This window comes from Scomber japonicus, chromosome 18 (assembly GCF_027409825.1).
Source record: "Scomber japonicus isolate fScoJap1 chromosome 18, fScoJap1.pri, whole genome shotgun sequence".
In the NCBI taxonomy this organism is placed as follows: domain Eukaryota; kingdom Metazoa; phylum Chordata; class Actinopteri; order Scombriformes; family Scombridae; genus Scomber; species Scomber japonicus.
In genome coordinates this window covers 9,785,211-9,812,555 of record NC_070595.1, presented here as the reverse complement: position 1 = coordinate 9,812,555, position 27,345 = coordinate 9,785,211, and the positions used below count along the sequence as shown (strand labels likewise).

The 27,345-nt window shown below is 42.5% G+C and overlaps 2 protein-coding genes across 2 annotated transcripts; both read left to right on the top strand.

The window, feature by feature from the left end:
* Nucleotides 1–1,120: 1,120 nt before the first annotated feature.
* srebf2 (sterol regulatory element binding transcription factor 2) lies at nt 1,121–16,941 on the top strand. Its single transcript, XM_053337640.1, has 20 exons — nt 1,121–1,418; nt 6,434–6,807; nt 7,166–7,352; nt 7,630–7,790; nt 8,031–8,183; nt 8,311–8,592; nt 8,682–8,796; nt 8,884–9,035; nt 9,332–9,536; nt 9,637–9,812; nt 10,216–10,465; nt 10,655–10,824; nt 10,978–11,149; nt 11,941–12,058; nt 12,150–12,259; nt 12,770–12,902; nt 13,157–13,328; nt 13,841–14,017; nt 14,930–15,041; nt 15,320–16,941. Exons 1-20 carry the CDS (start codon nt 1,328–1,330, stop codon nt 15,535–15,537), a joined length of 3,528 nt encoding a protein of 1,175 aa, XP_053193615.1. The 5' UTR covers nt 1,121–1,327; the 3' UTR covers nt 15,538–16,941.
* A 1,826-nt stretch (nt 16,942–18,767) lies between these two features.
* On the top strand, nt 18,768–20,823 carry nol12 (nucleolar protein 12). Its single transcript, XM_053337661.1, has 6 exons — nt 18,768–18,903; nt 19,307–19,412; nt 19,496–19,544; nt 19,645–19,796; nt 19,969–20,081; nt 20,324–20,823. Exons 1-6 carry the CDS (start codon nt 18,794–18,796, stop codon nt 20,517–20,519), a joined length of 726 nt encoding a protein of 241 aa, XP_053193636.1. The 5' UTR covers nt 18,768–18,793; the 3' UTR covers nt 20,520–20,823.
* Nucleotides 20,824–27,345: the final 6,522 nt, after the last annotated feature.

Here is a 27,345-nt window from a genome sequence, read left to right as displayed (position 1 = left end):
CAAATGATTGTCAGAGTTCAGTGCTCACTGCTTTGGAAAAAACTGATTTTGTGAAAAGCACGAGGCCAGGGGAGGTTATGGTCATGAGGAGAAGATGAAGCACCAGGCTCCTTTGTTCTCTGCTCTTTGGTTTGTCACTAGTCCAGCTGTTTGCAGAGGTCAGAGTGGGACACTACCACAGGGAGAGCTGATGCAAAGGATTCAAAAATATGTTTTTAATATGGATAATTTGATTTAGATTTGTTTGATTTTACTTGTCACTGACCTCTTTCATCTATTTTACATTATTACAATTATGACTCCTTCACACTCATGAATACACAAAAAATGGATGAATTGACTTTCCATTATCACCAATCTTTTACCAACCAGATCACACATAGGGTATTGCAAGAGTTATTGAAAATAGAAGAATGAGAAGAATCTAAATTAATGCAATGAATTTTTCAGTGTTACTGCCTTGTAATAGATACATTGTCTATAAAATGTGAAGAAATACTCATCACAGTTTCCCAGAGAAACATTCACATAGCCTAACTGGTTTTGAATCCTAAAACTGTTGGTCCAAACCAAACACAAACGATGAAGTAGGCTAGTGAGGGGGTGGTCGTAGTGACGTCATCAAATCTGTTGTTTTGTCTGAGCAAAAGTCCAAGAATAGACACCTAAAAATATTTCATTTGCAACAGAAAAAAAAGCAGGAATTGCAAAGCAAATGTTTGGCAAAATAGTTTTTAATTAAGTAATTAATGTAATGCATGTATGTGCATGTAACGCTTTGTGGACACAAACAAATACCGTTATACATGTGTGGTGACAGCAGGAAGAAGTAGATAAATCTCATTTACATGTGAACAGTATTTGTTTATTTACTGTCAGTATTTGTGAGATGCTGTATTTGTCTCATGGGGTCCACTCTTTTGAAGAAGGTAGGGGGCGCGGTTTATTCAAATGACACAGAAGCTTCTGATGGTTGACGTACTATCAGACCACGGCAAATACGACCTGCTGATTGGACGGTGATGACTGGTCTCATGACAACAACACCTAGGTTTGGCCCAATCAGGGAGCGCTTTGTCCCACAGTGTCTGTTTGTGAATGACGTAATGAGCGTAAAACAAGATGGCGTCGACTTAAGCATAAATCGGTAGGAATGAGTTTTTCGGCGTAGAAGTCCGCCTCTCTAGAGGCTCTGGTGTAATTTCACGGTTGTTGCGGAGAATAATAATCTTCCCCGTTAGGTAAGAGTACTGTAGGTGTTGCTGAACTCCCGTTTCTCCCTGCGAGCCTCCGGTACAGCCGGGGAGGCGAGCCGCTGACAGACAGGATGGACGGCGGAGAGTACATCTCCACCATGGAGAACATGGACCCAACTTTAGCGGAATTAGGAGACGAATTTACCTTGGGAGACATCGACGGTGAGTAGTAGTGTCACTGCCAAAAGTGTGAAATGTTATTGTTACTCGAATCAGTGTTTCCGCTCAGTCTGACTGCTCTGCCAGATGCTCATCCGGCTCAGCCGGTCTCTCTATCATGTATGCAACTGTACACAAGACATTAAGTTTACTTTTCACCAAACAGCTGATGGGAGGAAAGAGGGATCACATGTCACAGTACTTGTAGCTATAACAATTATAAATACATGTTGTATCATCAGTCAGTTAAATTTAGTCTCCACAGACAAAATGTGCACCTTGCAAACATGCACATCACTTTGTAAATGCTGACTTTTGACAGCTGCCATGTCACACAGCGCTCTCCATCCATTATCTGTACAGTTGGGATGCAAGTTTATGATTAAAGGTTTTATTTTTACACCCTTTCAGTTGTTTGTTTCTATAAAGAGCCACTCTGGAGGCAGAGTGTTATTTTCCATGATGCAGGTGTCATGCATCAGGAAGCTATGTGGTCAGTGAAGGGGAAACACAAAAGTGCAACTTGCTCAAGCTTGTCTGTGTAATTAATATGCGTCATAAAGTGAGCCTGTTATAGAAGCACATATTTAGACTAGTCAAACCACATACTTAAAACTTTCATGTCAAGTTTTATTTTATACAATTATGATAAAAACCTACTCTCTTCAGCATCTTCCCAAGCTGCTTTTTGTGGACTGTTGAGCAAACATAGTGGTACAACATCTCAGTACAGATCAGTTCTGTACTGTGCAGCAAAGCACTCAGTGAACATACAGCATTCCTCATCCCATCTGCCTCCTATCAAAACAAGTTTCACCCTTTGGCACACAGTGAAAGGACTGGGCTTCTGGTATAACGCTGGCCAGCGCAGAGTCACCAGATTTCCATTAGGGTGGAATTTTACTGAATGCTAAGTCACCAGACCGGACTGATGGGCAACTGTGTGTGTCAGTGTGTGTGTGTGTGTGTGTTTGGTGTCTGACAGTATAAGATAAAAAATGGGTTTTGAGATAGATCTCTATCTACTCTCTATCTACTGCCTGTGTTGGATAGTGGATATTTGTTTTTAAGCTGATGGAACAAAGATACATGGTCACCATTGACAACAGCACACACAGGCTTATGCAACATTAGTGAAAGTCTACCTGCATTTGGTGTCATTTGTTAATTCTCCTTTCAAAGGGGGGCTCTTGGACAGAATGAGCAGACAGCCCAACCCGGGCCACAGCCATGTAATCCCACTTAATCATTGTGTCAAAAGAGAGGAATGTACAGATTGTGTGTGAGAGAGAGAAAAAATTACAACTGACAGTTGACTAAATGAATTTTCAGGCAAGCTGCTGCAAAGACTGTCAACACCTGAGTTTGGCTTCACCCAATCTTCATTTGGCCTGCAGCTAATTGTGTACCAATTTCCTTTTCAGGCAGAGCAGCCAAGTGGAGGATAAATTACCCTGATCATCAGCTCCTTAATAATATGATGTAGAATTATAGTTTATTTAAAACAAAGCAGGCTGCACCAAATTGAGATAGTGATAGGTGACGATTGTTGTGCAGCAGCTACTGTAGATCCTGAGAGATAATTAACCTTTGTTCTGCAGACTAGCCACGTGCATTTCATGGAGTGTAAGTTCTCAGAGGCCCCTGTAAGGGCTCATGCACTTGACCCTATATTCATCTAGAACATTCCCCCTCTCCCAATTATTCCCGTAGCAACCGCAGCTCTGGTTATATAACCTATTTTCTTTGCTCTAAGCAGCCTAGGAAACTGTCCCCCCCCCCCCTCCTCCTTTGATGGATTTACCCTTTGTGTCAGATTGTCTGAGGCTCTGGGGGCTCAGAGCTGCTTTGTCCCGTCTGTCATGAACAGTCTGCCCCCCCACAGAGGTCCACAAGTGCATGGTTTAGAGTGTCTGCCTACATAATGTGTGCATGTATATGTGATACGACAGGCTGGTAAATGCGCCTGAGCAGAAAGGCCAGTTTATGTTCCCATGAAACTGTCCTTCACTTCACATGGTTTCAGGGCTGTATATTTTTAACCTGGTTGTCTTTAGTTAAGGTCAGAATATAGAAAAAAAACCCATAACATGTTATTGTTACTCCAATGTCCTTGAACTCTCTACACACTACAGGGTTAACAGATGTCACTTGCTATAGTCGCAAACACCATCTTTGGTGTGTCAGGTCACGTTTTGTGGCAGTTGATCAATCACTTTTAAAAGTTATTTATAAGTTATCATTGAATGCATCATCTTGTAATGCAGTGTGAGTGATGACAGTCAGAGTTGACAGGAAGTTTGGCTGCTTTTCTGAGAACCTGTGGTGTTATAATGTTAGAGACAGATGAGTTTTTATTTCTCTTTCGTCTCAACTCTCCAGCGTCATACATCTATTCTGGTACTCTTTTCCATTTGTGTTTTGTGTATGTGTTATGCTGAACTGTAAGAACCAATTCATTAAACAAGGAAGTGACTTGGTGGTTTAGATTTGTTTTGGGCAATTCCGATTTTCTTCATAAGAATTAGATTATTTCTAAGAGCTATAATTGAAACTATACACAAACATTTTGGAAAGTTGAAATTCAACTGGGTGATATTTATTTTAAGTTAAGTTAGTTGTTCCTCCACAGCTTTTTTTTTTGGACTTACAGATATTACAAAGCTTTGTGTCTTCTTCACTCACGCTAAAAAAACACTTTTTTAGCGTGTGTGTGTGTGTGTGTGTGTGTGTGTGTGTGTGTGTGTGTGTTTCTGACTGTGACGTTACTGTTTGTGAACATGTGGCATGTGTGTTAATTTGATTTTGGCCAAAGAAAACAGATTATATGAGACTGATGGTCCGGTCATGGCCGATCAGCTGAAAACTAGCCAGTTTCGAGCAGTGGTCGATCGATTGGTGCATCTCTACATTTCATACTGTAATAGCATAATATTGTATATGAGACTGTATTACAGAGTGGCACTCCTTACAGCTGAAGGCTTTTAAAGTTAATGAAACGATGAATGCAGTCAGTCGTTACGATTCATTGATAAGATGAATTGCATGTAACGCAGAGCAAACTCATTGTCTGCACTGTAGCTTGATTATAATAATACCGGGCTGTTTATTCTGTATGTTATTTGGTGACTCCGGCTCTCAGCACTGATGTTAATCTGCGATCAGTTCACCCATTCAGAATCTAATGAATGATATCATCATCAGTCAGGAAGTGCTTAGTGACTTCATATCACTCTGAAATAGTGAATGAGCGTGATCTGTTGGATCTGATGATCGTCTGGTCTCGCTCTGGCCTTCAGTAAGACTAAGTTCAAGGCTGCAGGCTCTGCTCGCTGACACTTCACTGACCTAAACTCAGACAGCCATAAAGATCAATCACAGCAGTCGCCGAAAGTCTTGTCGTTCCGAAGTCCCGCAGGATCACGAAAGACATGAATGGTGTTTGTGACCGTAATGAATCACAGGCTTGTGTTCTTTGACAAACTGGGTTCTTCCCATAGCTGTCAAAAAGTGAAGCCAATAAGAAGTGCTCATGACAAATAGGGTGATTTAGTCATAAATCCTCTACCAGAGTGTATGCATATGTGATAGTGACTATATCAAAAAACAAAAATATATATCAAAATATATATCAAATAACCACAATATGAAGTTTGAATTTAATGATAGGAATGCAAAAATCCACCTTTAGTTATATCGGTTAGTATAGACTAAATATTAGATGCACCTCTCTCCATATAAAACATAACTACAGTGTTCTAAAATAACAGGTTTTCTAAGTGCTCTTTTACCTCTGCTCCCATCTCCCTGTGCCATCAGTAAGATTACATCATACTTCTTCAAGGCTGACTGTTTGAAGGCTTTCTGCTTCTTTCACAGCCTGTTCTCTGGTTTATGATCTGAACAGTAGCTGTTGGCATGTGCTGATTCAAGGCCAGCCCGTGAAGGTCTCTGCGCTTGTCTCGTCTTATCTGCTCTCAGTAAACCATAAAGAATTCACACACTATAGACACATCTACAGAAGGTCAACATTACCACCTTTTGTTTAGTTTCAGTTGGACTTAAGGACACATGGGGAAGCAACAGTTAGATTATTACCAGTGTTACAGTAATGCTGGGTGTTAGCAAAAGCGTGGATTTAAAGTCATAAAGTAATTGTCATCGTCATGGCATTGAGATTGTGTCACACAACGTGCTTATCTACAGGTGTCATCACATGATTCTCTCACAGATAGTGATGCAGCTGTGGACCCAAAATACATAATAGATAACAATAATCTTTTTATGAGTAAAATGACCTTGAGAGTAGTATTATTAAAGTAAGTATTTCATGTAACAATCATTTTAAATACCAATTTTTCAGAAAGTGATGTCATTGAATGTGTTCAATTTACCAGAATATAAGACCAAGAAAAGCAGCAAATTCTCACATTTAAGAACCTGAACCATCAAATCTTTGTCATTATGCTTGAAAAATGACTTTGAGTATTGATTTCATGAGCAAAATAGTTGCCAATTAATTTTCTCTTGATTGACCGATCAGTGAATCCACTAACTGCTGCATTTCTAGTTCAGATATACTAAAAAAGCTGATCTATTTTCATGTTTCATATTGTTGTAATCAATGATAAAAACTTATTATATTATATTAATGTATTCTTCTCCTGTGCTTATGATTGAGCTCTTTTAAAGCACTTTACATTTTAATCTTTCATTTGCACTCTATATCCTTTTAATGATTTTAAAAGGAGCTAATTTATTATTTTATGCTGCAATCATTTTATTTATGTCTTTCTATTTTTCTGTACTTTGTTTTTATTATGGGGGGATGGGGGAGGGGGTTAATTGTATGTTTTAAGTTTCTCAAATTACATGTTTTTCTGTTTTATGTAAAGCACATTGAGTTGCCATTGTGTATGAAATGCGCTATATAAATAAAACTGCCTTGCCTATTATTTTGATGACTCAGTTAAATCCAGACATGTTGTAATGTATGTTCTGTTTCTTGGTCTCCTCAGAGATGCTGCAGTTTGTCAGCAACCAGGTGGGGGACTTCCCAGACTTGTTTGAGGACCAGATGAACTCAGCAAGCTCCCTACAGAGCAGCACCACACCGCGGCCTGCCATTCAAAACCCTCAAACCCCTCAAACTCCCCAGACATCGACCCCGGCAACCCCCTTCCAGACCCTGTCACCCCAGTCCGTACCCCTCACCCCTCCCCTCACTCCAGCTCAGACACCCTCCCCAACCGCTGTGTCCTCAGGGCAGCAGCAACAACAGCAGCAGCAGCAGCAGCAGGTGACCCGCAGCCCACCACTCCTCCAGCCACGGCCACAGGTGGTCCAACCAATCCAGCCTCAGCCACAGCCGACGCCCCAGCCCACCATCCAGGTATTAAAATATTTGACACCCTTTTCACACATAAATCTGGACTAGGGCTATAGTCACATCAAGGTGTTTTCAAGGTTTCTCTAGTTGTAACTTCTTTGTTGTGAAGACAGCGTGGATTCATTTTCTGTTATTGTGCCATTGATACAAAAAAAGCTGCTGACAGGAGAATAATTTCTGAATTCTGACAGAGAGTAAAATATAATATCCACCTCTGCACCTCTCAGCAAAACTGTTGTAAGCCTGACTGATATAGTTTATTGTCTTGAGTGAAATACATTTTTTCCTGTAACAGTACATCAAAAGTAGACACATAAGCTTGTTTTATATCAAACTTAAATCATCTGTCACCTAAATGCAGATGCAAACCCAGGGGATCACCATGCAGACCCAGAGCTTCCCAGTCCACACCCTGGTTCAGACCCACAACCAGACCATGCCCATACAGACCCAGGCACCCCAAACTGTGATGATCACCAGCAGTGGCCAGTCGCGTTTCATCCAAAACCCTGTCATCTGCCACCAGAGCCCTGCTCCCAGTTTCCAAGGTAACAAAAGAGAAGAACAGGAGGGTGTTTTGTGTCAACAATAGCAATAGCGGCGTGGCTGTAGAGTTGTTGGTCTGTTGATAAGTTGGGCAACTATTGGAAGGATTGCCATGATATTTGGTACACCATTCACGCCCCCCCTTCAGAATAACTTGTAATAAATTTGGAGATTCCCCCACTTCCCTTTTAGCACCAACATCAGATCAAAATTTTGATTTCCGATTGTTATTTTGAATCTGACTGGTGAATTATCTGTTATCTCATCTCCCGTTTCCAGTCCTCCAACCACAAGTGCAGAGCATCATGACGTCACCGCAGCTCCAACCGCTGACCATTCAGCACCAGCGCGTTCTGACACCATCGGGTCAGACCATCCAGACTCTTTCCACAGCGCCCACAACAGTCCACACTATGCAACAGCAGGTGCAACAATTACCTGTGAGTATCTGCATTTTGTTGGATTTTGTAGGGTTGGACTAATATTGAAACTAACTGATCAAACTGTCTACAATTAATCTAACATAATTGCTGCAAGTAAGTAGCGAGTCATACCTTTTACCAACACATTCTTGATGTTGGTGTAGAATCAGAGAGGAGTAAAGTCCCAGCAGTTGATGATTTGGTGTTTCAAATAGAAAAATAAAAGCCTTGGGTTGACTTGAGTTGTCTTTCTCTCAGGTTCTGGTCCAGCAGCCTCAGATTCTGAAGACAGATTCGCTAGTGCTGACAACTCTCAAACCAGATGGCACACAGGTGCTGTCTACCATGCAGAGCCCTACAGGGATTACCACCTTAACTACGCCCATCCAGAACACAGCTCTGCAAGTCCCGGTAAACAGCTGGCAATATTTATCCCGAGATTTTATATTACTGTTTGGTTGTTATTAATGGTTGTATTTGTGTCCAAATGATGGCAACCTCCGCAATCTAATGAATTACTACTGGTTTCTGTCCCCAGACACTGATGAGCAGCAACATCCTGACCACCGTCCCTGTTATGATGGGTGGAGGAGACAAGCTGCCGATCAAGCAGCTACAACCAGGTTCCACTAACTGCACAAACGGAACCAGATCAAGCATTGATCAGGGTCAGATGATGGGAGGAGGAATAGGTCAAGGAGGGGTGGTGAAGGAGGGCGAAAGGAGGACGACCCACAACATCATTGAGAAGAGGTACCGGTCCTCCATCAATGACAAGATCATTGAGCTCAGAGACCTGGTCATGGGTAATGATGCCAAGGTCAGTGATTTTTTAAAAACCTTTTTAGATTAATCTAAAACCGCTGCGATTTTTGGGGGTATTTTTGGTAACGATTATCTTCTTCCCAGATGCACAAGTCAGGAGTTCTGAGGAAGGCCATTGACTACATCAAGTACCTGCAACAGGTCAACCACAAACTACGACAAGAGAACTTGGCTCTTAAAATGGCAAACCAGAAGAACAGTAAGTGTCTCACATCACTAAGAGCTCCACACATCATCTGTAGCAAACTGAGATGTTAATGAATCTCTCTCACTCTCTCCATCCCAGAGCCTGTGACACTGTCTGATGATGTGGAAATGAAACAGGAAATAGTGATGATGTCACCTCCAGCCTCGGACTCCGGCTCTGGTTCCCCTCCCCAATTCTCCCCTTACTGTGTGGACTCTGAGCCAGGCAGCCCCTTAATTGATCACGATCAGGTAACGCATAAAGACAGGATGCATGTTCTTCTCTGGCTTGGCAGGAAGGAGATTGGCAGTTTTAAAAAGGCTAATTATTTCTTAGCTGTTGGAGTTGCTTGGAGTTTTCTTTCACACTAAAGTTCTGTAGAAGTAGTTAACTCAATTGATACGATGATATTTGCTTGACTATAATTATGTGACCTGTACAGTCATTTTAAAACAGGATAGATACAAAGTTAACAATGCAGGTTTAATGTTTAATTGTGATTTATCCATATTTATCCATGTTTTCTAACTCTCTTGCACCCTCTCAGGTGAAGAGTGAACCAAACTCTCCCTCCTCGGTTGGAGTGATGGATCGCTCTCGTCTGCTTCTCTGCGCTCTGACGTTCTTCTGCCTGTCGCTAAACCCACTGCCATCTCTATTGGGCTCTGAGACATCAGGGAGCCCGAGCCTTTCGTCAGGCCACGGTCCATCTAGAACGCTTGTCTGGCTCCCAAGTCACACACAAGACTTCGGTAAGCAATGATTTAATTTTTTACATCCCTAATTGTGAAATATTTGAAAATACTTTTACGACCACACTTCATGTTTTTAATTTTTTTATTCATCCTCCAGCATCCTGGATGCGGTGCCTGTTGCCGTGGGTGATGGTGTGGGTGCTGAGCGGGGTGGGTGCCGTGTGGGGCTGCGTCAGAGTGCTCTACCTTTGGGAGCCAGTCACACCCCTTCACTCTCCAAAGTCTGTTTCCTTCTGGAGGCACCGCAAACAAGCAGACCTTCATCTTAACAGGGTGAGTACAGGTCAGCGTGGGGATGAGAAGGAGCAAGTCTGTTAATTTAGTCTAACCACAAGGGGTGGAGAGGTTGTCTGTCACAGGAGTGCTGCTTTGAATGGCTTTTCTGTGTGTGGAAGAACAAACTATATGAGCTATTTATATGTATTTTTTTCTTGCTTGGGATTTTTCTTGTGTGGAAATGCTACCTCACTGAGGTAGCAAATATAGGGAAAAATACTGACGAGCCTTCACCCAGTTTACTTTGATTCTCACTGTATTGATGTCTCAGTTCCACTCGCCTGTTCCCTGCATCGGTTTATTTTTAGCGTTTGCTCAAATCGAGTTCAGATCTAAGTCACGACCCACACACTTTCCTGACACACCGCTTGTAATGTCTCCTGTTTCCTTTCTCCTACAGGGAGATTACACAGCAGCAATGGCCAGTTTAGAGACCTGCCTGTCCGTCTTGACCAGAGCTCTTCCTTCAACCAGTCTGGATCTAATCTGCTCGCTGTCCTGGAACGTGATTCGCTACTGCCTGCATCGTCCAACTCCTCTGGGCTGGTTGGTTCATCAGGTCAGGGGAAAACACGAGGGGGACGAGGCTAGGACTAGTGCGAAGGATGCGGCGCTGGTTTACCATCGGCTGAGCCAGCTGCAACTCACAGGTGAGACAAAATGCTGTGAACAGGCTGCTTGGTTTGATATTGAATGAAAATTGAATACATTACTTCTCAGGAAAAGCACACAAGGATGATACATGATTTCACATCCAGTTTTTACTTTTTTTTCACTCTGAAACATGCCATGAGGATTACATAAGTGATACAGTTTAGGTTCCTACTCTCTCCCTGTAGGTAAGCTGCCTCAGCGTAGCAGTCTGTGGGCTTTGTCTCTGTCTCTGAGCGCTGTCAACCTCAGCGAGAGCGCCCAAGGCAAGATGGCGCCCGCACAGCTCGCCCAGATGTACGTCACTGCAGCGATTGCACTGCGCACTGTGCTGGGCCACCACCTCTCCTGTCTGCCTGTACGTGGTCACCCTGTGTTTGAATATGTATCCACTTTACTCATAAGAACAAACAGACAAGACAAGATAATGAATGACTGAATTTCAATAATATCTGATTTACTTTTGATGAGTCGTCTCTCCATCGCTGACGTCTTCTCGTCCGTCTCCTAGGGTTACCTGCTGAGTTGCGCAGAGCGTGTGGCCAACCAATCCGAGACCAAGCTGATCCCTGACTGCCTGCGCTGGCTTTTCACCCCATTGGGCAGGCAGTTCTTTCTGAGCTGCGATTGGTCGGTCAAGTCAGAGAGCAGCGACGGCGTGTTCACCTCTCAGAGAGATCCAGGTATGTCATGAATAAAGAAGTTGGCTTCTGGAGGTTGGATGTTATTACTTTCCTCCTTTTTTTGCTAATGATAACTCAAACACAACCAGTCTAAAAAGTTTCAGGTGGGTTTTCTTGTCAGGCTAAATGTTGTATAGTGCAAGATAATCTTATATCATAATGCTTATTATGGTATGTCTAGTTTTTCAAGTTCTGCAAGATGAAAAATAAGTGAAGTGCATCACCTCAGCATCACACCTGCAGTGATAAATGGGGAAAAAAGCCTTTAAAGACGTCCTTAATCTTACTGCAAAATGCACCCAGAGTCAATAATTAAACTCAACTCTATAGTTAGATTTTCAAAAGATTACTGCAATTGATTTTTTTGCATATTATTTGTATCTTTCCCTCATCTATGAATGTAAACTAAGAGAGGTTATATACATTTTAATGGTGTGTGCTATATTCAAGGCACAAGTGATGCTGCTAAATTTGTTTTAACATCATAACCTGACTGCATATGTTGCTAATTAACGAGATAAGTATGCAGGCTTTAACCAAAACTGGACTAGCTTGGTTTCAGTTCATTTCATTTAACAAATAGACACAGTCAAATCTAAACCAAATCCTTCCTTGTCCATAACAGTCTCAACAAAAAGTCTCTGTTCTCTACTAAGTGCTATTTTCCCTCCAGACTGCCCTCAGGCTGGCTCATATGACCTCATATGAGTTCGACAACCACTGAAAATGACAACCTATAATCGTGACATTTAATTATTCCTCTCTCTTCCTCTCACTTGATCTTCCTCCAGCTGACCCTATTGCCCAGCTTCACCGCTGTTTCTGCAGGAAGCTTTTGGAGAGAGCCGTCCACACCCTCATCCAGCCGCAGAGCGACTCTGAAGCAGGAAAACGCAAGACCGACTCTGGGTAAGGCGGTGCTGGAGTACAAGGGAGTTCTGGCTTTTTAGTGTGAATTAATAATGTAATCTGGATCTATAAACCCCTGTGTTTCTTTCAGGGAGTTTTCCAGTGCTCTTGAGTTTCTCCAGTTGTTGAACAGCTGTACAGAGGACTCCCCCTCAGCGCCTCCTCCCTTTTCAACTCCTCCCAATCACACCAGCACTCCAGGTATGAATGGCATGAAGAGAAAGAACCATGCCTGATCACAAGACCGCATGAATCACATCACTTCTTCCGTCTTGTCCTCATTGAACATTAACCAGATTGACATCTAGTTATCACTGTCAGCATGAATGGATTGTCTTTGCCCCAGCAGCACACTGACAGCCAATTTAGCTTCTGGGATTAACTTTTTATTGGATTATCACAGATAACACTTGCAGTCATTGATTTGTGGTAATAAATGACTTGCTGTGGATATGAAGAGATTGATGATCTGCTCGGTCAATGTTAATTAGCTACAATCTTAATCAATGTTGTCCTCACACTGAGCTGAGCTGCACACAAAGTAGAGAGAGTGGAGGCAAAGACACAGGGGTTTTAAGCACTCCATAATCTTTCATTAGGAACTTGAAGCCTAACAATAAAAAGCTTATAACAGCCACGCCAAAACTAAAACTCCCCTCAGTATCTTTTTTTTTTTTGTCCTTTCTCATTTTCCTCTTTTCTGTCTGCCAGTGGGAGATCCAGTGAGTCGTTGGTGGGCCTTGGTCCTTAAGGCTGCTGTGCATTGGCTGCAGGGCGATGATGTCGCTGTGAGGTCACTGTTGGCAGAAGCAGAGCGAATGCCAAGGGCTTTCCACACTCTTGAGTAAGTAGAGTAAAACTTGATATAGTGCTGCATAACACAAGTTCTCACTCTACAATATAAACACAGTGGAGATTTTAAAAAGATCTGTCAAATTAGTTAAATTAAAGATAATCTGCTCTATTTTTTGATCTGTTAACTATCTTTAACCTATTTAGATTTGAAACCTCTGAGACAAATCAAACTGAGAATAAGCACATGAATCCCTTTAAAACACATTAACTGTCATTACTGTCTGTCTTTCCTCTCTGTTTCAGCCACTCGCTGCCCAAGGCTGTGCTGCTGCTTTGCAAAGCAGTTCAGATGAGTCTGTCGCCTCTCAAGGGAGAAGGAGCTGTAGCCTGCCTGTCCAACTGCGACAGAGCCAGCAGCTACCTGCGCTCCAACATCTCAGTGCCGCTTGCTCAGTCTGGGAACTGGCTGAACAAGGTAGAGAACCAAGAATCCCTCCACAGCAATCCAAACACTGACTCTACTTTCTCCTTAAGATCTGCTGTGGGTTTGTGGTTAGAGTGTGTTTGTTACTTAATCCTCTTTGCACATGCACCAAATCCCCTGTCTTATGGAGTATGTTTTACACACACACACACACACACACACACACACACACACACGCAAGGCATACTTGTTCTGGGTCGGGGGAATGTTGACGTGGGGCTGTGTGTGTGTGTGCGCAGTGTGGGTGGTAGGAGGTGGCTGTGGTGCATTGTAGTTGCATTGCATGATCCTGAAGCCGAGTGCAATGTGTCTGCAGTGCAGTACAGAGGCCTCCCCAATCTGCACGCACCCGCTACACACCCCACCACATCTCATAACACAGCATGTCGGGCAAGGTGCACCAGTTGCAACGGCAGATTTATGTCAAAGTTGAGGTCATCAATGCAATTATTAAACCTTCGTTGTTTTTTTTAAAATAATAAATATTTCTTTCTCTTCCAAAGGGGGTGGAGCTCCTGGTGTGTGACCTTCTGCTAACTTTGAGGACCAGTTTATGGCAGCGGGGAAGCAGCAGTAATGGAGAACCTGGCCCGGCCCCGGGATCTCAGTTGGCCGGTTTCCAGAGGGACCTCAGCGCTCTCCGAAAGCTCACACAGTGCTACAGACAGGCGCAACACAAGGTACATCCATAAAGAGATCTGTTCGTTAAGGAGTTAAGAAACTTGCAAAAGGTTTACAGTCACTGGAGTTGAGAACTTTGTACATTTTATTTCCAACATTGATTAAAGTGTCAACAGCTGCAAGAAACTGGTGTAAGATAAGACTAGACGAGACTGCATAGGTGGACAATGCTGTTCTGTAGCAGCACACTGACACATCTTCATAATGTTTCATTTCTTCATTTCATCCTACGCTCTGCTGGCACCAGACACTCTAAGTACAGCTTGCCACAACACAAGAGCCAAGACACTGTAGATAACTGCCAGCGATTTATTATCCTGACCTTGACCACATTGTGTTTCCTATGACTGGCAGCTTGACAAGATGAATCAATATGACAACAATGTAATGGTGTATTTGGGTTGTTTTTTTTAAACTAATAAACCATTAAACCATATAAATTTTCAGAAATATGGACAAATGCCAAAAGTGATGGCTCAGATGGCTTAGTCATTAGATATTAGTCATTGTCCAGCTATTAGCCAAAAAGAAGTAAATAGTGAATGTTTAACACTGATAAGCAGGCAAATATCCACATTTGTAAATCTGTAACAAGCTAAACATACTAAAAGCAATGCTGCGCACCACACTGTTAATAAGCTCATATTTCATCTGGACCCTGTTAATCTTGTTCATTATTATACCATCATACTATCACTATTTAGTGTCTCAGCCTTGAAAATTAGGTTGTCTCCCACGCTCACTAGCAGCAGAAATCTCCCCACAGTGTAACATTATCATCAATCACACCTGTAGGATGTGGGATGGTAGGATGTTTAATGTAGCAAGAGAGTCTTTGTGAGATGAAATGATGTTAGGAGTTGATGCTGATGATAACTGTGGCTCTAATGTGTGGTTTTTCTCATCTGTAGGTGTTTCTCCATGAGACCACAGTGAGGCTGATGGCTGGTGCCAGTCCCACGAGGACACACCAGCTGTTGGAACACAACCTCCGACGCAGGACACACAACTCATACACAGCCGGTAAGGAAGACTCCTTAAATCCTGTGATTAACATACAGACCACAAAATTATCATCCTCACTGAAGTATTGCCACACACAAGAACTCAGAGTGGAAGTTCACTTTGAATCCTGGCTCAGGATCAGCTCTTCTATGGTCTTAATCTTAACTATTAATTTCGAGATTTGTTTTTAAAATGGTTTAAAACTGTCCTGGTGGGCAATACGAGCCTGTTTTCACACAAATAACAAAAGTCAGTGGACACTAATCAGCAATTTCTTCTCTTTCTGCTGTTGTCAGAGGGTGAGTGTGTCCTGGGCGAGAGGGAGAGAGCTCATGCCATCCTGCTGGCCTGCCGCCACCTGCCCATGCCCCTGCTAACCCCACCCGGGCACCGGGCCCGCCTGCTGGCCGAGGCCAAGCGCACCCTGGAGCGCGTGGGAGACCGTCGATCCCTCCAGGACTGTCAGCAGATCCTGCTTCGCCTCAGCGGGGGGACGACCATTGCCGCATCCTGAACACAGACACACACTGCGAGAGCAGACACACACACAGATTAGGGCTACTGACAGTGCACTCAAACAATGAATCGTGTGATCATTTACAACTTGTAATTCTGTTATCGTCAACCATATACATACTGATGAAGGGCCATGAATATAGGGACTTTTTCTTCTCACTGCCGCACATTCATCACACACAGACTGCTGATTTTTAGCACCACGGCTACATCTAATCCTTACAGCTACATCTAACCTTCAGCTCTGTAGCTACACTGCGGCCCAAACACTCAACACATTCGCTCCTCTTGATAATTAGTTGCGTTGTTGCAGCACAATCACACCACCCGCTGGTCATTAATGGTACCATGCAGGCTCATATTTAACTATACTATACAACAAAGAAAATCAGGTTAAATAGGCCCCCAAGGGAAAAGGGACCATTATCTAATAGCTATTTAAATTAACACAATGCAGAAGTGCATTGATTAGCTGTAGGATACTGAGCTGTACAATCATTATTGGCACATGGCAAAGTGAGTGACAGTAATGTCTCATTTAACTTGTTGAGCTTCAATTAAGGGCTTCAGAGTATTCAAGATTAGACAGCTGTGGTCCGTTGGGCTCGGCTTTGCTGTAGGATGCAGACAGATAGACTGGCTTGCTTTTAACCATTCAGTGCTGAGTAGTGTCTCTTCTTATCTACCTCATATACTGTACAATGCTAGCATTGTGCAGCGGAGCAAAATAGGATACTTAAGCACCGCGTCAGTCATTCTGAATTTGAATTAAATGACCATATGAAGTGCAGTATGATTCTAATATGATATTTGTTTATATTTTAGGAAGCAGGAGCACAGGTGGGAATTTGACTTGTTGCAGACAAGCTACTGCTGACATGCTCCTTAAAGTCAGACAAAAAAACAGGGAAAATGATTGGTTAAAGGTAATATCATAACCGAGGAAAGCAGTCAATCACGGGCCACGTTTTTCAAAACTCCTACCTACACATGCACACACACACAAACACATACCACGCACACACTCACAGACGCATATACACATTACATGTTAAATTAATTGGATACCAACTCACAATGTGATTGTATATAGGTTGTATATAGCCAGATAAACAGATGTCTTAAGTAGATTAAACAGCAAGTCCTTACCTACTGCTAGAGAGAAGACACACATCAAAGAAAGCACTGCAACACGTCAGAGTTGAATGATAATGGTTTCCTGTCAGTCTGGATCTGTTGGCCTGATGCTCAATTCAGGAGAGCAGTTTCAGTTGCCTCGTCCTTTAAAGTGATACTCCACCAAAAATATATTTAAAACACAAACCTGCTATAGTCTGGCAAGGTAGTTTTTTAAAAAGTAGCTGATGAAAAACAGCAAATGTGGTCAGTTTGAATTCAGTGACATGTAAAAAGAAAAAAGAAAAAAAAGAAAAGGAAAAAGTATCAAATCGTCCATCAAATTTCAGGCAGAGTAATCCTCTTCTCTTTTGTCCATCCATTTAAGCCACATTATGAGCCTGAAGGGGGTGGATGACTGATACTGAAAAGATTTTTGGCGTGGTGTCACTTTTTTAGGCATATAAAAGTGAAATTGCTCTGAATAAGAGTGAGGAATGGTATTTCTTTGAAGTGTTGTCCATACATGATGTAAATCTCTCAAGCAAAATGGCCTTGATGTTATGTAAAAAAAAAAATTATTTTATTATGTTTCGTCATATTTGGAATGATGGAGGAGTGGTATCTTTGTGAAATCTTTTGTCCAGTTCGCTTTTTATTTGTAATTGTTGACTTACACACGTCATTGCAAGTCATTCCTGTTTTTGTGCTCAGATTATCTTATTTAATGTTTATGTAACGTTAATATAAATGCTTTGGGAGGATGGGGGAGCAAGCAGTTATTTTTCGAATTATGTCATTATTATTGTTTTTATATAGGTAAAAAGCAGCCTGGGGTCAGGAACTTTCAGAGGAAGAAATTTGAATTGAAGATGTGTATTATTGAAGATACATGCATTTTAAGCAATTAGTATAATATTGTAGGATCACTCTTTATTTGATACATGCTGTCTTTGTTTAAACTGTAAGCAAACACACGATTACGCTATTAGAAATTTCCACGAGTCTCGTCTTCCAGGTCAACCCAAACTCTCGGTTAGCGATCTAGTAAGTCCTGAAGATGCTCGGTTTAGATTTATATCTTTCCTGACTGGTAAAAGTGTGCAAAGCGGAGAGCAATGCTTACTCAGCCACCGGCAGGCTGAGGTTATTGCTATTATAATAATTATGTTACAGTTGGGTTTTTTTTGTCTTTTTCCCTTTGGTGTGTTTTATTGTCTGAATTTTTGTGTTTTTTAATAAAACAACACATGGCAATCGTTTGTATTTATTTTCTATCAGAAGTAAAAGTGTCACACAGGTTGTACAGTAGATGTCTATTATAAGCACTGAAACCAAAGAAGGAAAAAAACACCACATTTTAAGTTTCATGAGAATATGGGCGTTAGCTGGTGTGAAAGTCACTGATCACAATGACTGTGTGAAGTTTTTTGATGTCCTCTTTCACACAGTGTAGCCCAATGATCACCACTAGTCACCTCAGTCTAAAAGAGACAGCAGTTCACAGAGAGAGGTGACATGCCTGGATACATAACAGGTCTCTGACATTTACTGGAGGGTATTGGATGCAGGAAATAGCTGATCACCACAGAAGTGTCAAAAAGATTCAGGACAGTACCAGTACCAGCCAGATCAGAAAATATTAAATAGAAGAGTGAAGGAATGAAGACAGATCATAGCCGTTAGAAATGCAGACCATGTTAACACAGTTGAGGAGGTATCATTCATTCTAATCAGCAAACAAGCTGATATATAGTAAGAACAATAATAATAATACATAATACATTTCATTTGTACCACACTTATATTTGTAGTGAAACTCAAAGTGCTACAGTATTATACAGCCTTAGAAGAAAGTCTTTTTTTTTTTTAATATTCTAATGTTGCAGTTGAAATAAGTAGAAACAACAGCAATCTCTTAAAACCAACAGTTTTAGTGAGGTGTAATGACAGTCATTATACAGTCTCAACATTTAGTTTTCTCAACCACCAAAATCATCATGTGGTTTTAGGGTTTTACGTGTTTAGGTTGAGCGGAACCTTTCATGCGTGTTTCTAGTCGAACACGAATGAAGCAGCGCGCTGAAGAAAAAAATTGTAGGAGATACCGGAACTAGTGGTAAACACACGTGCACATCATGAAAAACACAAAAAAGTACAATAATGCTTCCAACAAGGGTAAATTCAAGCCCGGATCCAAGAAAAGAGAAAATAAATGCATCGTCATGTTTGACGACAAAGACAGACAGTAAGTTTAACTAATGATAATGTTTGTTTTAGCTGTGAGTTAGCATCGTCTGGCTAAGTCTAAGTCCTGAGTTAGCATTAGTTTTCTATATATTGTATTTTTATGATTGTTTATGCTACATATTGTATCCACCAGTGAAGACATTTTAAAATAATGAGTGTAAGTTGTTTATTAACCATCGTATTCTTTTTAATAATCTTCATTTATTCCATTATTATTATTATCCATTAATATTATTATTTGAATATTGTATGATATAAATGTTAAAGGAAACTTTCACTGACCTAAATGTCAGTTTGCATTGTTGTTATTTTTGCTGTTGTTGTCTATTGAGTTGACTCTGTATGCTACATTAACCTGCAGGGACTTAGTTAAATGATGTCTTTCTCCTCTGTCCTCTCAGGGACTATCTCACTGGTTTCCATAAGCGAAAAGTGGAAAGGAGGAAGTTAGCAGTGGCAGAAATTCGAAAGAAAATCAAGGAAGAGCAGATCAGAGTCAGAGAAGAGGTGAGTGTAAAGTAAACAAGTGTTCAAATCTGTTTAGGCTTGATTCAGACTGGAACTGTATCAAATTGGTTATTTTCTTTCAGAGGCATAAAGAGTACATTAAGATGCTGAAGGAGAGGAGAGACGCTCTCGGTGAGTCAGAGGCAAAAGTCTGTTGCTGGTTATTTTATTGATTTATAACTCTTCTGTACTCATTGTGTTTTTCTTTTCCTTACTTGGTGCGATCTCACAGACGAGGTTGAGGATGAAGATGATCTGGAAGATGTGATAACCGCTACTCAAGAGTCCGTACAATATGATCACAAAAATCACACAGTCACCGTGACGACCATTAGTGATCTTGACCTCACGGGGGCTCACATACTCAGACCGGCATCAGATCAGGTGAGCAGTTTATTCATCTTAACAGGTAACAGGTGTGTTCTTGATGAGGCGCAATTATGTCTGTTGTCCAGCCTATAGATCGCTCTGAATGACATTGATACTTTATTATTATCATATATTATTTAGCTGAAGGTAGAATAATATATAAAACAATTCTTTCTTTGTTTTCAAGGTCAACGGGGAGAGCAAAGATGAAGAAGAAGGAGGAGAAGAGGAGAAGGTGGAGAAGATGGAGAAAACAACTGCAATGCCAAGAAAAGCAGGGAATCCAATCATGAATAAAAAGTAAGAAGTCCATCATGCAGGTCTCTACTTATGAACATCAATACAAGCAGCTTGTTTTTCTTGTGATAAACATTAGTCATTATTTACATTTCATGGTCTAAATAGTTGATCAGCTGCTCAGGTAATACACCCATAGTCTGACACGGTGACACAACAGCTGACTTCAATTTCTCCGCCTGTCATCCTCCAACCCGTCTCAGTCCAGCTGCATAATTTTTTTTCCCCTCTCCTCCACTGTGCAGGATCCGCTCCCTGACTGCGTCGCTCAGCTCTTACACCACCCAGCGGAAGAGGAAAGGGAAGCAGGAAGGCCGTAAAGGACGGGGCCGTCAGACAGACAAGGGACATGGTGTCACAGAGGGTAGAAAGAGAGCGGGGAAGACCAGCAAGAGGCAGAGGCGCCGACAGACCGGGAAGAAGGTGCATCGTCAGGAGTGAACGACCATGTGTAAAAAATATAATGTAGGGTTCTGTGAACACGGACGGACAAACGGGACTTTGGAGTATTTCTGCTCCTGTGTTTGAGCAGGATGTGTGTATGCTGAAAAGTTTGTTGCTGATGTGGAAGCTCCCTGTTGGACTGTCTATCACGACATATAACTCAAGATTTCCACAGTTCCTGCCTCTTGAAATCCTCTGCTAATATGTGTACATTTTTCAAAACACTGTTTTTGTAGCTTTATTTCTTATACATTTACAAACTGTATTGTATTGACTTTACTTTTGATTAAATGAAAAATTGCAAAAAGAAGTGACGTCATGTTGCAGTTTGTCACAGTGTCAGTGCTCTGACTGTGTGGAATTTGTCTCTCTCTATGCTATTGTTTAATAGGAAACCTGACACTGTTGTCAACATCCTCTCTAGAACATCAGGAAATCAACCCTTCGCTCTGTGTTTCCTCATAGCTCAGGATTACCTGTGTGCGACCTAAAGGAGAACCGGCCACTGTTTCTCTTAGAGTGCCTCATCCACTATAAACTTGAGGCACCTTATACCAGGGAGCCACTGGTTTTAATGTATGTTAAACCCCCACCTCACCAGTGTTTATTTATTTACGTTAACTTGAGCCAGCGTGTGCCAGCTGTCACTAGCATGAGCGTTTCATTTCGCTTTCTAAAGCCCATGATATTTAATACATCCGCTCAATAGAGGAACCGGCAGGTCACTGGCTCCATTTTGGCTCAAGGTCAGTGTTTGCTTCAGGGTCTCTACTGTCTTCACTGAGAGCCAACATGGCTGTCATGGATGCTTCAGTTTCACTCATTGTCAGAGCAGCCAATCGGATTGATTTGAGAGTTGGGCAGGTCGGGAGGATAGAGAGCATGGAGAAGAGGCATGTGCCTGTTGGGGGGTCTGGTGGGCAGTTTATCTTCAGACTCTTAATGACATATTCAATGTGGAGCTGACGACGGGAGCTTCTCTTGTCAGGTAATGCTCATCTTATATCTTTTCGTTATCAGACTAAAGCTGTCACAGATATTGTCTCGTGTTTTCACTCTCCTACTTTTACCTGCTTTAACAGGTTTATTTACTTTTTCCCATTTAACAGAGGCTAGTAAAGGCTGTTAAATTACAGAACATGTGCCTTGTGGTTGGTAGTAATGCTTCTCTGTTGGGAGCATTCACAATGCTCTGACTGGATTGTGTTTCACTGTCCTCTAGTGTAATTAGTTATTATCACCTGCCTTAACAGTTCTGCTTTAGATCTTGCATGAAGCATGAAATGAAAAGACCCCTTCAACATTTATTCTGAACTGCTTCCCTGTCTCCAGTAATGCAGTGACACAACCAGCAATGGATTTTTTTGTTGTTGTTATTTGTAAGAAAACTAATAGTGTTGTTTTTTCCTATTGCATCTCACTCTTGGTTGTGGAAGATGCTGTGCAAGTTTTTGAAAGTAATGACTGAAAAGGGGCCTGCCTCAACACATAAGACTGCTACACTTTTATAGAGACACATTTCTGATGGACAACAGTCTTCCTAATAAAAAAAGAGTTGGGTTTTTTTTATAACTCTTTTTTTTTAATATTTAATTTTTACAATGCTCTTTGTCACCTTGCTGCTGTTTCTCAGTTTACTCTGTGGAACGGAATGATTGGACAGGTTCCCCCTTCGGAACCACCATGCCCGTCTCCAGTGATGAGCCCATTTGCCCAAAGTTCCAGCCCAACATCTTCGACCCCTCCCGCTGCCACGACTGCCTGCGCCAGAGGCACCTCCACACTGGTGCAGGGGAGAGCGCCGACGTAGCACCACAGCTAAAACCCATAGCAGAGACCATATCTGGGGTTACAACTGGAATTGGGACTGGGACTGGGACTGGGATTGGGCCGGGCAAAGAAGTGCTGTTAACACCAATCCCATCCCAGGGAGAGGAAAAAGACACCAGCAGCAAGGTAAGAAAGAGGAGAAGCCAGAAAGGAAGACTAAGGGAAGATGAACAGGGCAGTTAGGTAACCGGGTAGAGATGGGAAGAAGAGAAGTGTGAGGCTGATGAGAAACCAAGAGTAGAATATGTGCTGAGTGATGGGATTAGTCAGACCTGAAGACAGGCAGGAATGTGAAAGCATTAGAGATCACAGGTAAAGTCATCCAGACACTGAGGTAGATCGTAAATCACGCTATAACCAGTAGGAACACATGAGGTACTACATTTAAACTGGTCTCGCAGATCAGACATGTTGCCCCAATTTTCATAATTTCATTTAGAAATTAAAAGAATCTATTTAAGCCTTGTCCTAAGAATAACTTTTCACTTAACACAACAGCCAGTGTTTCTGTGGACGAGGGGAGAAATCACAAAGCTCCTCCAAGTTTAATCCAATCAACATGTAAACACAGTTAGTGAGATCATGTATGAGTCTTTGTTGCGTGTGAGTAAATTAAGAAAAGGTCAGAAACGGACAATGAGAGGTAACGCCGAGGAGCAGGGTGGCAGCAGCGGCTCCTATTATAAATTAACGAAGCTGGATCACTTACTGCTCTCTTGGGAAACACTTGTAATATAAGATAGAGGAGCAACGTACAGAAATGATGCCTATACAGTGTTAAAACTATAACGACTATGCTTCTTTCTATTTATGTTTCAATGACATGACTACTATTGTCAAAGTAAGATATTTATGAACATAGTAGATATTGACTGCTACCATTATTGTTCATCAGTGTAAAAATCTACATACAGTTTCCTAGAAGATGTAGAGATCAGTGCCAATTACTGACATTGACTGACAATGAAGTCACCTTTCAAGATCTTTCCAAGACTATTTCAAGAGTTGGCTTTATCGCAAGAAAAAAGTGCTGAAATATTAATGAGGAAAGCCACGAGTCAGGTCGAGTTACAGAGGTGTAACCCTAATCGAACACTGAGCATGAGTGTGTGTCAGAGAGGACAGAGGACAGAGGGGACGGACACTATTCAGCTGACCCTCTCCTTAAAGAGATGGAGCCAGACAGACAGATCTAGGAGTGTCATGTATGTGCATTCCTGCTCGGATGTAAAGCCACTGTTTGTTTTCAGTGAACCTGCACCCCTCAGTCAGGTGTCACATTGGCATTTTTGTAAGCATTGCTTCTGTTGGGTTGGTGTCTCTTCCTCTGTGAGCTGTTCCACCGTCACCATCACTTGGATTGCTGCGACATTGTGATTGGCCCGTGTCTTACCTTGTCATCCTATCAGGAGGATTCTGATGGTTTATCTGTGGTGAGCAGTTACTGTGGTGTCAATGGAGGACGTCTAGGTCATTGGGATAGCTCTTTGTGCATCCTGAGCCCAGACTGTGAGCTTTACATCTGTGACGGCGACGACGACGACAGCACTGACAGGTAAGGGTACTGGATGGTGATACGTTTTTGTAGGAGTGCTTGAAAGTGGCGTCATAAAATTGAATTTATAATCTTTCAGCAAGTCATAGAAGTAGTATCAAATAAAGTCTACTTTCCTAAGTAACACTGGAATATACTGGATGAATTGATGGAGCACCGAGAGGGATGTTTGTTTGACTTTGTCTAATTCTCTGATGTAAAATGTCTTAGACTTACATTTACTGACAAACTGGTTAACCTAATTTTGTATTTCAGCTAGAGGTCTTTGTCTTGGAGGTAGTGATTCATGTGGAATATATGTTTCTTTGTAAGGCATTGGATTGCATCTCCTTGCTGTTAGGAAGAAAACATTTTGAAATGCCAATTCAAAGTTTTGTGTTCTGCTCACCACATTTTCTGACCCAAGGGTTCCATCCTCCTCTAGTTTCTCTATGAAATGTTCCCCTTTTTTGCCTGTTATGTTGCTCCCTCCTCCCTTCTCTCCACACTCTCAATCTCTCATCTTTCCATCTCTGCTCTCGTCATTCTTCTGCCATCTCCTCTTCCACGAAGCTGCCGTGACCAGAGCGACTACCAAGAGTTCAGCGGCTCCGTCAGTGCAGAGGACGAATACCTGCCAATCCGTCGTCATTCAACCAAACTCAGCATGACCCGGCTTGACCCTCCACCCCACCGCCCCAACCCTCGAGCCTGGATGGACGAAGCTCGGAGCAGAGACAGCTTCAGTCGGCGCTCAGGTACATGAAACCAGTCTATTCTTTAATTCCTTGGCAGATATGAAAAGGTGTTGGGAAAGATTCCAACCTGGTTTTTAGAACTATGCAAATTAAAATGTAGTTAGGCGGTTCTACACGGTATCTAGTAAAAACCAAAGTGTGGAGATGGAGAAATGTAACAGCATCTCCTGATCATTTATTTGACCATATGCAGTTCCAAGTATCAGTCATATGCACCAGTAGACTAAGCCTTCAGTAAACCTATGACTTACTGCACTTGACCAATCCATATCCAGTTACAGCCAAAGGTGTTCTTTACTGGTAATACTGTTTGATGTTACCAGCTGAGGTGTCTCAGAGCAATTATCAGTAATACAATATAGTTCTGTTTGTGTCAGGAAACCTTTGGTACTTGCTCAGTAGACAAACTTTTATGTTTGCATCTTCTTCTTTTTATTTCTGTCACACTGTCTGACTCCTCTTTTCTTCCAGGGTTAAAAGAAGACAGAGAGAATCGAGAAAGTGGCTACTTCTCCCTGGGAAGGGCAGCAGGTTCACAGGCACGTTCACTCCGTGATAACAGCCCATCTGGCCCTTTCCGCCATTTTGAGAAAGGACATCCCATCTACAGTACAAATATTGAGCCCAAAGATATTGTCCCCTTCAGAAACCCTAACCTCGGCGTGGCCTCTGAAAGGCAGATACCAGTGGTAAATGAGGACCTGGCGGTTGAAATTCCTCTTCCTGACCCATATGAAATTGCGGTTGAGGTTGAAGCACAAGTTGGTCCTCGCTCTCCAAGTCCTACTCCTTTTAAAATAGCTGAGTCACTGGCCTCAACTGGGAGAAAAGGTGTCAGCAGTTCATACAATCGGGGAAACCCCTCTTCTCACACCTCTTCCTACCAACAGTCAGGCCGTTTTGATTCCTCGAGACAAAGCTCAGCTCTACAATCTCGCTCTTCTTCTCCCTCGCGTGGAAATTTAACATTCAGACGCAGTGAGTCCACTACTTCCCTCAGCAGGCATAACTTTGATGGTGGAGGGCGGTCTCAAGGGATGGAGCCAGGATCCAGAAACTCTTTGCAAGGCACACATGGGCGCCGTCTCGAATCAGGAACTCTGCCACGGAACTTCAAATCATTTGCTGGATCACTCAAATCCCAGCCCAGCACGGTTTCTGATTTTAGGAGTGCCTTGCGAAAAACAGAACAAAGTGGGTCTATGAGTGGTCGGGGTCGTGAGAGCAGAAGCTCATCTCCCTCAAAGAGGGACTATAACACTCCAGGCCAAATGTCTCTCCGCAAAACTGAAATCACCAGCAGTTTATCACATGGACGTGGACATGACAGCCGTACTTCCTCTCCATCTAGGAGAACCTCTCACAGTCCCTCACCACCAAGGAGAAATTACAGTTTGTCTAGCCAATCCCCCCTCCGTAAATCTGAATCAAGTACATCTCTGTATGGACAAAGTCACCATGGACGCTGTGGCTCACCTATAAGAGAAGGCTATGATATTGAAAGCCAAGCTCTGCTGCGTAACCCAACAGCTAGAAATGGACTAAATGATCAAGAACATGAAAACCCCACCATGTCCCCAACCAGACGAAGTTATGATACACCGAGTCAATCCATACTACGTAAGACTGAATCAAACACTGCTCATAGCAGTCGGGGTCACAGCCGTTGTTCCTCTCCTGGGAGGAGGGGCTATGAAGCTCAGTCTCAGCATCAACTTAGAAAAACAGCCACCAGTGTTTCATTAAATGGCCGAGGTCATGAAAGTCGTAATTCCTCCCCTTCAAGGAGAAGCTATGAAGCTCCTACTCAGTCTCTGCTACGCAAGTCTGAAGTAAACACCTCTGTCAGGGGTCGTGACAGCCACAGTTTATTGCCTTCAAGGAAAAGCTATAATGCCCCTGATCAACACTCACTGCGGAAAACAGAAGTTGGTAGCTCCCTAAACAGCAAGAATCACAACAGCCGTACCTCTTCCCCTTCTAGAAAAGGCAATAGTGACCTGCCAGGCTACTCAGTCCTCAGAAATGCCACAAATGGAGACTCCAGCCATTCCTTTCAGAGAAAAAATACTTACAATGACTCAAAATCTGAATCTCACTCACCACGTTCCTGGCGGGAATCGACTTATTCCCTCCACAGCTCCTCATTGTCTCGTGCTGCTTCACCCTCCAGACAGACCACAAATAGCAGCAGAACAGCTTTCGTCACCTTGGAAACATCCAGGAGCCCTGGCAGCATCAGATCTGGAGTTGGTAGACGTGGCCTTGAAGGTCGCTGCACCTCCCCTAATGACAAGAGGTCCTCTCACCGCACACGGAGCCCTTCTCCTTCACTTTCACCTCAGATTCAAATGAGGAGGCATACCTCTTCCCAAAGCTCCATGGAGTCCTCAGAGTCAGGCCAGCTGTCAGTGGGGTCCACAGGACGGAACAGGGAGGAGTACGTCATGATGGCTGACCTGCCAAAGGTCAAAAAGATCCATCAAAGAGATGGACCGGGCCACATGGATCGGTCTCAGAATAACCAGCCCTCTCGGAGGCAGGAACTCTTTAAACCAGCAAGGTTAGACTATATTACACAGAGAATGGAAGAACTGGTGTTGGCACACTAACTCATTTGATAAAAGCTAAACATTTTTACTCAACTGAGCATTTTTGCTGTGGTGTTTTCATGGTATTTCATACTGTATATCACAAACTC